The 13864-nt window shown below is 42.5% G+C and overlaps 1 protein-coding gene across 3 annotated transcripts in view; it reads right to left on the bottom strand.

The window, feature by feature from the left end:
- The window catches only part of WTAP (WT1 associated protein), a 29498-nt gene extending 19065 nt beyond the window's left edge, over nucleotides 1-10433 (bottom strand). For all 3 annotated transcript variants that reach the window (XR_012830921.1, XM_075707112.1, XM_075707113.1), the window contains exons 1-3: nucleotides 10361-10433; nucleotides 5957-5994; nucleotides 5810-5865 (exon numbers count right to left, since the gene is read on the bottom strand). Coding sequence is in view for 2 of the 3 variants with exons in the window: in XM_075707112.1 (XP_075563227.1) it covers nucleotides 5810-5865; nucleotides 5957-5986 (86 nt within the window). In the remaining variant the exon portion in view is untranslated. The remainder of the gene's footprint in view (nucleotides 1-5809; nucleotides 5866-5956; nucleotides 5995-10360) is intronic.
- Nucleotides 10434-13864: the final 3431 nt, after the last annotated feature.

Here is a 13864-nt window from a genome sequence, read left to right as displayed (position 1 = left end):
AGTTTTACATGAAAGAATTACATGAAACAGAAGAGTAGGTCTTCAAATACAGCTGCAGGATTACTTGACTTCTAAGTTGCATCTCACAGCCTGAAAACAATAATTCTGTCAAAATCAAAACAGAAGTTAAGTAGACATGACAGACCACCACTGGGGGGGGGGGGGGAACCAACCCACAAACCACCATAGCCTGTGGTCTACCAAGAGCATCAGAGAATACCTCTAAGTCACCTCTCAACAACTGCTAGTATTTAAGCAAGAACTGAATTCCTGGAAAAGAAAACCCAGAGTGCACTAGGCCATGTCATGGACTTTTCAAGTCATGTGCCCACCAACTCTTCTAGAAACACAACTCTTCAGACATCGTTTTGTGAAAAACCTGGTGAAGACTGTTGCCATCCATCTTCAAGCAAGTTTACGAAATTGTACTGAATAAACTTGTGATCACCACACCAACATACTTGGAGATAACTCTTCAACAATCAAGCCAACAATTTTAAAACTTGCAACTGCTTCTACCACAGTAGCTTTGATTTCACACACATACACTGTCTCATTTTGCTACAACTACAGAAGATCTCAGAAGCAATTCTCTTCTAGCAGTTGATCTGGTTTTCACCTCACTTCAGGCAAACCAGAAAGCTAGCAACTAGAGACACAAAAATCAGAAGCCAGCTTATTTCGTGCAATTAGATTTAAAAAAAAGAAAAAAATTAAAACAGACAATCGAATAGACTAAAAGCATCAAACCAAAAAGTGAAATAATGGAAGTTTAAAAACATTCACATTAATGAAGCAGACCATTCTTATAAATAACTTCGGCTCAGGAAAATAAGCAAATATATTGGTAGGCCCTTACTGAAAGGGGACTGATTCCTTCTCAATCAAACTTGCAGTTGTGATTCTTCATCTGATGTGTATATGTATTTGTAGTGATCTCAGTAATCCTAAAGGCTAACACATCAAAATATTTACCAAATATATCAACAAGACACTTTCTCAAGAACATTCATGAAACCAAGGTAAAGGAAGAAAAACAAAGATTTTCTTTTTATTAATGTATATACTTTAACTAGTTTTAGGTATTTTAAAAACAGCGTTGTGATGGCCCTGATAATTTAGTTTTCACTTAAGTGTCTATTAACTGACTTAGGACTTTAAACACTTTTTATAATTTCTAAGTTCTTACATCTTCTCTTGTAGTAACCTTTGTTGTTCACTGCCTTTAATAATCTATTTTCCTAAATACTGTCTTTCCAGCTTACTTCACACTGATCATTTTCCCTTGTTTACAGTAGTAGCACAGATCATTAACAGAGGGAATTAAAGTAGAATTCTCATCTTTGAGAAGTTAAAGTTACAAAGTTGTAGCTTCTGAAGTAATGCAAAAGATAAAAAGGAAAATAAGGAACTATCACAGAATAAAGTATTTAAAAAAAAATTAAGATTTAAGATGATTGACAGTATTTTTAGCACTCCAACTCAGAACATTAACTCTTAACTTTTTATTCATTCTTCTCTGTTTATTATGTCTACACTGGTAGAGAAGACCAGACGATACTATGATCAAACAGGACAGGTGTAAAACTCTGTATTTCTAGGTCTCAAATGACTATATGAGGGGTGTTTAAGCCTGTAACACCGTTCCCTAAAGGAACAATTCTCACAGAAAATCCGTTTTCATCTGAACAATAAAAGGGCAGTATTTCCAGATGCACAACTTTAGTCTTACATTTTACAACCGAATCTTCATGCACAACAGTTTTACTTCTACACTTTTTTCAGTAATATGGACTCCCAGCTGCTGATATGCAAGACTGAGGTGAGCCTGCATTCCCATTACATGAATCTCACATGCTAAGTTTTCACACAGAGCTTGGAAGAGGTGACAAGGACAGCAAGTCTGTGGAATGCTCTAACAATCAATGCCTTTGCTCAGTGATGGAATCTCAGCCATCTAGTTTCATGTTGAAACCAGACAGCAGAGGCTGAGGCTAATCTAGCAGCAGATCTAGCATCACCTAGAAATCCCAGCTACCAAGCACAACTCCAGTACAGTCCAAGGGTTCAGAGCTACAAGTTTAAAAAAAAAAAATAATAAAAAAAGGCAAGTATGATCTGAAGCCTCCGTTAGGCCCTACTGCTATCAGGAAACGGTTAGAAAAAGTCAACTCACAGATGTCACCATATGCCACAGAGTCAGCCTGTATTTCAGATCCAGTTAGAAATTTTAACGCAAACTGTATCCAAATATATTCTAATTCTCCGTATAAAAACATGCAACTTTCCCCTAAGACACCAGAACATATTAAAGACCTCTGATAAATTATGAAAGTTTCTATATAAACAGCATTCCTAAAAGTTACATACTTCAAATGTTTTCCAGCTAGCTCACATTACAGGCTCTTCAGGGAAAGATTTTTGACCCTAAATACATTCTAAAGTTCAGTAAAAGAAACGTGTTCAAAAACATCAGTAGTGATACAAACAAGTATTTCTCCTCTTCCCTCCCCCCATTATGTCAGAATTAAAATGTGAAGATTGCTACTAGCACGTCTTCAACTACAGGAGGAAAGCATTTCCCTCTGGGAAATTCTGCCTTACTTGAAAGACGATATATCCCTTCTACCAGGTTTCATCTATATATAATACCTGCATTAGTTTAAACTTTTTTTTAACAGACAGGAAAAATTAACACTTGCAGTGATGTAAGAATCCAGTTTTCGGTTAACCTATTTAACAATGTGCACATACTTGCAAAAGCTTCTTTAAATAAACCAGTAAACTGGAACTTGCTGGCTAGAACTTCTGTCTGAAGCCTTTCTTCCCAAGATCCAAGAAAGAAATAATCCTCTTCACACATGTAATGGAAGAGATGCATTGGTTTAAGCAAATGTGAGTTGCCTTGACCTCCATGCCCCATATTGCCCTTTCTGGTACATCTGTAAGGGACTCAGGCAGCTCATCAGTGAGCTTGAGTAGGGGGAAAAAGACAAAGGCTAAAAGCCAGCTTTTTTCTCCAATGAGGTTGGTTTCACTCAATATTGGCTCTTGATCTGTTTAGTAGTTCATGTCAGTAATCGGATGGCCAAACAGTGACAATCTGAAGAGCTTCGCTAAAGTGCTACTTGGAAAGGCACTAAAGAACAGAGACAGAGCTGCACACAGAACTAGGAAGACAGCCCTGAATCCGATTTACATTCAAGGGGTCACTTACAGTCTTCACAAGAACTGGAAGGTAATTGGGCAGCATTAGGTAGGTTAGTAATTCCCTTCATTCTCTAAAAATATTAAGCAGACTTTAAGATTCCATGGCTTCAAAATACCTCCATAAATACCACTATTTTTCTTGGAGCACCCATTTTTTTATGCTGAGCTTTGGGGTTCACTTTTTCCAAGAATAAGTGATAAGCACTTAGGAGGTAGGGCACACACAGCATTGCACCTAAGCCATTCCAAAAGTGACTGGCTGTAAGTCCGTGTTGATTGAAGTTCAATAAAAGCACTGTATTTCCTCAGAACTGCTTGTGTAAATCAGGGTGCTAAAATGTTTTACAGGCTAACCACTAGGCTAAACAATCAGGGCAATACTGATCAGATTTCTAGCTACGATCCACAGCATGCTTTGTTACCGTGTTCCTGGCTCTTCTTTCTTCACAGAAGCTCCTACACAGTCAAGCTAAGTAGCTACTGCATTAAAAAGGGGAGGAGAAAGATGAAGCAGATAGGTCCACAGCAACAAATAGTGAGACAAGCAGAAATTCCCAAAAGGCCAGACCGAAAGGCTTCTTGTTAATCCTACTCACTTCTAGTCAACAGATGTTAAAATGAGCAAACCTGAATTATGTACTTCATAGAAAAGAACAGTGAAATTGGGATTCATTGCACAGGAATCAACAAAAAAAAATTTAACATTGTCTACATATGTGTTTTATGAGTGTAACTGTACAGTGATGATGATGTATTACCTAAAAGACCAAAAGCAGGTAACACATGCCTGTATCTTAAAAAGCATTTGCCCCACCAAGGCATGGACCAAAAAAATGCATTCCAAATCTAAATCTAAGACAATCCAGTAGTGGTCAACACATTTTTCTGTGCCTGAAAGTAGTAGAGATGCCTTTGATTAAAATATGATATGCATAATAGTGTTGTATTTTATTCCAACCTACAAATGAAGCCAGCAGTTAGTGTAGTAATTGCTAGTTTTACGTGAAATCACAATTAAAGGTGAACTTACTAGAAACCCATTAAATACGCACCCCATTCAAAGAAAAAACAACAGTGTTCATAGGACTGCTTAATGCAAACAAATAAAACGGGGACAGCCAAAACAGCATTTGAGTTTCCACTTCTCAGTATAAGGGACAGTTATTCTCCTTAAATCCATCAAGTGGCCTTTTTGAGAGAAGTTACTTTGTCTACACTAAGAAGATTCGATAGCAACACAGCTGTCGTAAGCAAATTCCTTCCTCTCTCTTCATTAATACAGTTTAGCTGCTGACATACTTTACCTCCTTGGGTGTATTCCATCACATTCTTACTTGAATATATGCTGGAAATGCATCTCTTCTACAGTAGCAATTAATCATTGCAAGTTACAGAAACTGATTACAATTGGAAGCCTTTTTTTTTGTTTTCACACTATCAATCAGAAAGCAAGTTGCACAGAATCTATGCTTTGGTACTTTGACAAGAATTTTATAGCTGGAAGTAAGTGCATGGCTTTACAGAATTAGGAGTTTGCTATTCCCACAGATAATCTTGAGTACGGAAACTTTTATGAAAAGGTTCACAAGGCCTAAACCACTTAACATCAAAGCAGCATTTTTTTCCCTACTGTTTAAATACATTATCCTTTACCACCCAGAAGACTAGATACTTGAAGGAAGCCAGAAACCAGTTTTAAACATATGGAGCCAGACTGCATTGACTCCCCTGGAAAGAACTTTCACCCCAGAAGTAGCTGGCAGGATAGTTTGCCCAGAAGAGGGAGTAGCTTATCATATACATTAAGTGTTGCACTTGTATCCTCATGTTTCTACACAGTTTAGTCTTTGTTCAAAGAAATAGCAGTATTTAACTTGGTAGACCCTAATAATGCTAAAGAGCTTAAGTTTACCAAAATGCACACACAAACTACTCCCGCAGATAAACAGATAACCCACAGATGCCTAGTTTAGTTAGCTCCTTGTTTACAAATTAGGAGATTCAGGTATACAGAGACAAGTGGCTTGGGTCAGCTTCTTTAAGCAGGTGGTATGCATGACAGGATTGCCTGTTATTTTTTCCATGGTGACACTTGGCTTTCTAAAAGGTGAAAAAGGTGGTCAGGCTCCTCTTTATGCAAGTTCTAGGCGATGAAAACTTTATTTCAACATTTTACTGTTAGTATCTGAACATGCTGAGAAGACAACTGCGCAGACTAAGAAAGCCTAAAACTTATTGTAGGAGTAAGGAGTTGACATTTTTCTGATGTTTAAAAATATCTTGCTATCTAGCAAGGAATGCAAGCAACCATATCTTCTAAACTTACAAGTGAAGAAAAACACTCCTACTCATGTATTACAAAATATTGTTCAGGATTTTCTCTCTGGAAAAAGTGTTTCCCCCAAAACTATATATAAAAATATTTGAGACAAGATGAAAATTTCACAAAAGAAATGTATCATGAAAAGGATAAAATAGTTTTTCAGAACAAGGATGCTAAAAACAATGGAAGAGGGAGGTCATGCATCTTCCGTTAAAAGTTTGCTAAAATGTTGATATGGAAAAACTGCTTTTTTTTTTTAGGATACTTTTTACTTACCTTAGGATGAGCTCGTCTCTAGGTAAAACCTTAAAATCTGCTTCACTAAGGCGAACCTATGGAGCAAAAGAAAAAGCACAACTTATCAAGCTGTCATGATTACCTGTGGGGGGCAGGAGGGGAAGTCGCAAGTACTTTTAAACATACCTTCTTTGGGAGAGGTTCTTCATTCGTCATTGTGAACTCTGAAGGGGGAGAAAAAAAAGGAGTTTTATTTAGTACAGTTACTAGTTTACATGAAATACTGAACAAGTCAAACTTATACTTCTACATGTTGTTTTGGTTTGGTGGTTTTTTTTCCATTTGCAATGTTAAGACTACTGAAATATTCGTTCCACACAATGCAGAGCCAGAGTACAAAACAACACTATGACAAGTTTGCTGCTGTAATCTAGATAGTCAGATGCATTTTTTTCTAAAAGTCAACCAAAACTTTCTTTAGATGTCTAAAAAGCCTATCAGTAATCAATTTTTCCTTTTTAACTAAGCAAAACCACCCAACTTTGCCCATATTTGTTTAGATCAAACTGACATTTTGTATGTGCCTAAATCTATTTAACACTGTATTTTATGAGGTAGATGGTAATCAGGGTCTGAGGAAAGCAATTTATACTACTACTACAGTATCTCTTTGGAATAAAAGTAAATAATCTGTGAACATTACCACCAATATTTGGGTTATGTCAAAATAACATCTTCCAAGTACTTACTCTCTTACTTTTAAGATTCTGATAAACAGGAAGTATCAAGCAGTTATTTTAAAACCCTTGTGAATATTTTTAGGAAAAGTAAAATGTCAAATAAATGGCTTGGATACACCATCAAATTCAATCCCTCTTATGTGTATGTAGCATAATAGAATTGCATTGCACTAGGTTAAATATTCACATTTCCTTGAGTTACAGGATACGTTTCCTTACCTCAAAAGGGTAATACATAGTATTTTCTACAACTATGAAAAATATTGAGTCCACAAAGATTATAAGCATACAACTAACAATGAATGCAAGACTTGCTAGAGGCATGCATCTTTGCAATATGCTTTCCAACAAAGTTGCATATAATATTAAGATTCGCTAAGCTTGTGAAGCTGCTATAGTGCATGTATACCAGGGAAAGGACACAAACTCCTTGGTTGTGAATACTTAGCTTCACAGAAACAATGCTCTTTAGTTAAAAAAATATTTTATTTCTCAAGAAGACTTTTACAGACTACCTTCGGGTTTTTTGCAACACCACGCAGTGAACTAATTTAACTTTTCCAAATCCTAAGACAAACAAATCCTAAAATTGTTTGTCGTTAAGACAAACAAATGCACACCAAATGAAGTACAGCCTCTTCAACCTACACTAACCATTGACAAATACACAGCACTCTACTAAAAAAGGCCCTGGTTTAAAAAAAAACAAAAAAACAAAAAACAAAACAAAAAAAAACCCCAAAACACAAACCCACCCAAACCCAAATCAACAACAACAAAACCCAACAACACACACCCCCCCACCCAAACAAAAAAAAAAAAAAAAAAAACAAACCACCCACCAAGTACAGTGCACAGATGAAACAACTTCCAAGCCTTTCATAAAATACAAACTGACATTAGAACCCATGGAAAGATTTCCAAAAACATTCAGTAGAAGCATCTCACTGATGAATGGCAGCTTCCTGTTCTAGTCTCAGTAACACACAGTGTTGCAAAGTGCTTCCGTAGCCTAAGAAGCCTCCCCACCCCCTTCCCCCTCACGCACAAGAAGTTACTCAAGCATTTTGCTTTAACTTCTAGATGCAGCTCCTTCTTTGAGACTGTTTTACCAAAAACATACCTTAAATATACTCAAAGCAGAAGAGGCTATCTATACAAACTGCCAGTGTTCAACTCAAGTAATCCAAAATAACACAGAATAACTTCAGATCACAGGGGGAATGATTGTAACCCCTGTATTTAGGTTGCCTACCTCTCCCACTATAATTTTCCTAACAATTTTTAGAATCTTTTAAATCCTCCAGGGTTTGGAAGTAGTCTTGAAGATCTCAGCAAGATTTAAGTCCTTGATAAACACACCTTCCAGATGTCCCACAGAACTACAGCTAACACTGATTAAATTGTTTGCACAAATGATGTCAAGTCATTATTTGTGTGTTCCTCAGAAAAGTACCAGAAGTATACAAATACCAAAAAAGGTGAGTTTCCCCAAAGACTTGGCCTGTGAACCCAGCTGCAGCGTACAACAATCACAAGCATTTGATTGCTGCTACAATCATGACTGAAAGAAATCAAAAGCTGATGCTCCATCTAAGGGTAGTCTACCTCGTATCTCCAGAGCTCACACAAGGTTCCAGCATCCAGTTCTCTACAGCAGCACCAGACCTGTCCACTCTAACCTCTACACCCACGACACCACCATTTCCAAAGCCATCTCTTGCTTTCAGACGAGCACAAGTGCTGAAGACTGAGGTTACAGGCCACTGCATTACGGAAGTTACTGTCTTACTGACACCTATTATCACTTGTAGTGACAGAACCGTACACTAAAAAAAAAACCCACACTAGCTAAAAATATACTACCAGTTATTTTGAAAAAGCGAGGTCAATCACATCTACAGATAAACACCAGCACTCCTTCTGTATGTGTGAATTCCACCTCACTACTCTCACGCAACAGCTTTTTGACACCTACAGTAACTTATCAAAAGCTTAGGAGTGTATTACTGCTACATATTTCTACCATTGTGCTCAGTGTTTTTCATAAACACTAAGAGCATCAGGCTGACTACATCAGTTGCCACAGTGATTTGCCTTAGCTTTCTGTTCATTAACAGATGAATTTGTACGCTACAGACAATAAACATTCCAACCGAAATGTTAATTCTTTTAATTTAACACAGTAACTTTTCAAGTACTGTGCAGCAAGAGGTGCTTCTCATCACTTGGCTCACCTCTAAGAGAGGAGATGATCTCTCTGCTACGCAGATCAGAAATATTTTGCAAGAGCACGATGAAGTGCCATTTTCTACAATACAAAGAATCAATGAAAACGACATTCCTCTATACCCGACTAGAATTCACACGATTGTATTTTGTGATTTATATGATGAACAGCTTAACTGCACTATCCTAACTAAGCACCTTCATGTTTTGGGGAAACGATGGCTGCTACACACCACTCCTGCATATCTGCTCCTGGCAACGAGCAATATAAAACCATATTCTGTACTTAAAATAACATTGCCATAATCACAGGAAGAATTTTTATGTAATCTCATCGTGTTTTAGGCTTTTATGGCATTTTAAGTATGAAGAGAGCTGAAATGGGGCAGTACATTTTGAGAACTCCAGTAGTCCGTACACTTTTTACTACAATGTTTAGAAAACGCAGGATTTAAGGATTCAAAAAAATCTAAGAAACAAAGTAATTAAATCATAGAATCATAGAATCATCTAGGTTGGAAAAGACCTTTAAGATCATCCAGTCCAACCATTAACCTACACTACCAAGCCCACTCTAGACTAATCAAGGGTAGACCAGACTAAACCATATCCCGAAGTGCCACATCTACCCGTATTTTAAACGCCTCCAGGGATGGTGACTCCACCACCCCTCTGGGCAGCCTGTTCCAATGCCTGACCACCCTTTCCGTGAAGAAATTCTTCCTAATCTCCAGTCTAAACCTCCCCTGGCGCAGCTTAAGCCCATTTCCTCTTGTCCTATCGCTAGCTACTTGGGAGAAGAGACCAACACCCACCTCACTACAACCTCCTTTCAGGTAGTTGTAGAGAGCGATAAGGTCTCCCCTCAGCCTCCTCTTTTCCAGGCTAAACAACCCCAGTTCCCTCAGCCGCTCCTCATAAGACTTGTTCTCCAGACCCTTCACCAGGTATGCGGCTTTACTAGTTACACCTGAAGTAACTGCCAGCTATTTTAACAATATGAAAATGAGTTCCGTGGGGAAAACCCCAGCATAGGCTCCAGGCTCCCGAAATATGAAAAAACCCTTCAAAATAACACTCACCGGGCAGACTTCACATTCGCCTCAGCCACCGCGCTCTGAAGCCGGGTCCCGCGCCCCCCCCAGCCGGCGAGGCCCTGCCGCGCAGCCCCGCCTCCTGCGCGGAGACCCCGCCGGCTGGGGCCCGGCGCAGCCGCAGGCCGCTCGCCGGCCGGCTCGCCGCACACACTTGACAGAACCCGCCGTCGCCCCCCCTCCCCCTCCGAGCCCGGGCAGTCCGCCCCGCCGGGCCGCCCTCGCTCATCTTCAAGACGGGGCGAGAGAAACGCGCCTCCCGCGCCCGGGGGGGCGGCGGCGGCCGTGCTCGGGCGTGGCGGCTGCCGAAGGCCGAGGGAGGAGGATCCCAGCGGGAGCAGCCGGGCCGGGCTCGGGGCCGCGCACAAAATGGCTCTAAGTGCTTCCGCTCCTCCCCCCGCTGGAGGTGGGGGACGAAGCCGCCGCCGCCGCCGGGGTTGGCGCCCCCGGGCCCGCGAGGCGGCTGGTCCCTCCCGCGGGCCCCGCCAGCTCCCGCGGCGGGGAGGAGCGCTCGCGCGGCCACTCACCTCCCGCTCGCGCTGCGGAGGCCTCGCTCTCCCAGCACGCTAGTTGCCTGGGCCGCGCCCGTCACATCGAGGGCGAAACGCCGCCACCGCTCACGCCAGCCGCCACCTCTGCGCCCGCAAACCGGCTCCACCGGGACCGCCGCTCCGGAGACGGGGTCGTCGTCGTCGCCGCCGCGTTCCGCGCGCGCCCCCCCCGCCCTCGCCGCCCGGGCTGCCGCGCGCGCGTCGCTCCCGCCCGCTCTTTATTTGCGGATTCTCTGCGCTACAAAATGGCGCCCAAGGAGGAAATGAGCGCCCGGCCGCCCCGCCCCCCACGTTAGGGGCGGGGGGCTGCGCGCGCAGCTAGCGCGGGGCGGCGGGAGCCGCAGCCGTGGGGCGGCACCGGAGCGTGGAGCGGCGGCAGCGAGCTGCTTGCCCCGGCCCGCGTGCGGGGCTGCCTCGGGGGAGCTCGCCTCGCCTCGCCTCCCCTCCCGCCAGCCCGCCCCGCTGGAAGGGCGGTGTCGGGGTGCCCCTGCCTTGCCCGTGCGCCGGTTTCCTTGGGTGGTTTGGACGTTGATTTAAAGCCTGTCAATTAAACAGGCGGGGGGCGCGGGGCATCCTGGGGCGGGCGGAAGGATACGGGCGCTGGGCGGCCACCGGGCGGCGGGAGGCGCGGCGGCGGGCGGAGGGCTGCGGGATGCTGCATCCTGCCGCCGCCGGGGGGGGGGGGGGGGGGCAGCGGGGCCGCGCCTCGGCCTCCGACACCGCCTCGCCCGCGAAAGCGGCCGGCAGGGAGCGGCGGCGGGAGCCCCCCGGGGCGGGGACGCCTGGGAAAGCGGCTTAGCGCCTTCTGGGAAGGCTGACGGAAAAGATGGCATCTCTAGAGAGGGCAACTGCGCGTAGCAGTTAATAACGTGCAAGATGGGCGCCCAGCCTGACTTCTGGGGCTTTCTGCCCGTCGGCCAGGTCGGGGAATGATCGTTTTCGGTCGGTTAAACCAAGCTCAGCAGTATCGGTGCAAGTCAGCGTCATCAATCGGCAATGAAGGAAAAGGTAGTTAATTCCAGCAGCTTCCAAAGACGTTAAACTTCAGTTTCAGCATTTGGGAAAAATAAAGCATGCTGATTGCCCTTAATTGCAGTCTAGCACTGAGCTGCTGCTTTAAAATCGAATTTATCTGTCTTATGTATTGTTTTGATTTCTCAAGCAATGTTATTAGGACAAGTAAATACGTTCCCCTCTTGCCAGCAAAGCCGTAAAGCTTTTGTAGGCTAAATTAGTTTGTCAGGTGGGTTGTGCAGGTGCAAGCGATTGCCACTCACTGCATTGCTGTTGAAGGTGCTCCAGAAATCTGCTTCCTCGACTCTGTTACTGGTAGCAGAAAGAATGTATTTGCTACAGAATGGATTCCAGTGTACATGTCCCCATATTTCTGTGTGTGCGCATATATATATGAATACACAGATTTTCAGTGAGAACTTGACATACTTTGAAACCCATACTGTGCTTCAAGTGATTTGACGTGGATACCCAAAAAAGCGCAAGGATTGTGTGATTAGTGACCACAAGGACAGAGGGCTTGAATTAATGCCTTTGAACTCTTATTTTTAAACTGAAAAAGATATGCTGTGATTACTGTTCTGGGTTTCGTGCTCCTGCCTCTTGTTTCCTATGAAAATACCTTGTAGGTATTTGTTTTAAGCTTTCAAGATACTAATTAACAGATGAAGCCACCACGGGATAGGGTAGCATAGACGAGGTGCTGAAATATTGGTGTAGTCCTTAATATCAACATTAGTGTAGCAAATTGACTTGATTTACTCATGCACAAATGTAAACATTACAATACTAAAAATGCTTATAAGCCAAGTAGGACAAGAAATGGAAACTTTTTCCATATAAAAGGGATGCAGAGCTGTACTTAAGGCTTATTCTGTGTATTTCTATTCTCTACATAATTTGCCTAATATTTTCTGTATATCGGTGGTGATTTAAACACAAGATCTTCCAATATTTGCCTGGAGTTTGGCTATTCTTTATGATGTTCAGAAACCAGGCCTTCCCTGTGTCTTTTTAATAGTACAGATAAAGGTCTAGCTCAGATACACCATAAGGTGCAGGACCTTAAACCTTCCACCAGTGCCTGTTGTTTGTGTTCATGAGCATGTAGAAAATATTCCTGCATTGTTTTCACCCCTTGTCAGCACTTACTTATATAAAACTTACCTTTACAAGTGTAGATTACATTTGTGGGAAACATGCTAGCTGAGCAAGAGGCAGCCAGCCGGAGACATCTAGAGGTAAGAGGAATCAGTCTGCAGAGCTTTATATTCTGGCCTGCCTTCTTTCTGTCCCTTCAAATTAACACATGTATTATCAGCCTACACTTAGAATTTTTGTTTGAGAAAGTAAGAGCAGCAATTTGTTAACTGATCCTCTGATACTTTTGGGAAGAGGACATTTAACTGAAATAGTCTTTTATTGTCTTGCACATCACCTAACGCAGTGAGAATCAACCTGGGATTTTTTGGTACTACTGGAATAAACATGTTGACACCTGCATTGGGTTGTGTTTACAGCGTGATAACAGGAATAAATTTGCTTTTCAAACAGGTGCTAGTGTAACCCCCAGCAGCGTCATTTGTCCTCAGATGAGAGGACTCGTAACAATCTGTCCAAGCACTGACAAAAAAGCAAAATTCATATGTTCATTAATCTATAATGATAAGATGAAATAGGAACCAGATTATGAAGGTGTGGGCAGCACAGCTTGCTGTAATTAAACACAAATAAATATGTTTAACGTGAAAATAACCATGGCACTTTCATTAAGTATATTGTGTTTGTACTGCTGTTTAAGAGGTCATGTGAATTGTATGGTAACATTGTTGCAGACTCTCTCACTTCTACCTTTGGCTTTGATGGAAGAGTTGATTAAAAGAAGAGGAAGAATGTCCTGATGAGACCGTTGTTTGGCATTAGAGTAAACCCCCTGTGCTCCCACACCACTGCCCGTGCTCTTCCTAGTGCCGCTTTCACACCCAGGGCCTGCTCAGGGGATATTAATGGAAACGGTTCTCATCTTTGGTTTAAATCTGTTCGTATTGTCTCATCTGGTTTTAGGTTCCTTGAATGACAGTGTGTCGTTCATTAATTTAATTATCCATTGACTGGAAGGCTTGTAACTGTTTTTACCTGCTCAGTTCTGGGTTTCCTTTTCATCCCTTGTTTTGGGATAGAAGCCAGCTGGAACAATGCAAACACTAAGACCCTCCTGAACTTAGAGGGATGCTGTTTGTCATCTTTTTGTTTTCTGTTCGCAGTCTGTCACACCTTCGCGTGGGCCTCTGCCCCCCTCCGCGCGGTGGGGCAGTGCCGGGGGAGCGCTGCAGAGCCCCGAGCGCAGGTCTCCACACTTCCCACTGGGATCCTGAGAGCCATTTCCCCTGCTTTTCTTGGCTGAGCAGAGAGGCGGGTGAAACACTGTGGCGTGGGAAACGTAGGCTTTAAGGAAAACTATTTACT

The sequence above is a fragment of the Pelecanus crispus genome, chromosome 3, assembly GCF_030463565.1.
Source record: "Pelecanus crispus isolate bPelCri1 chromosome 3, bPelCri1.pri, whole genome shotgun sequence".
NCBI lineage: Eukaryota > Metazoa > Chordata > Aves > Pelecaniformes > Pelecanidae > Pelecanus > Pelecanus crispus.
Note: the sequence above shows the minus strand (reverse complement) of the source record. Positions and strands in the feature narration are given on the sequence as shown.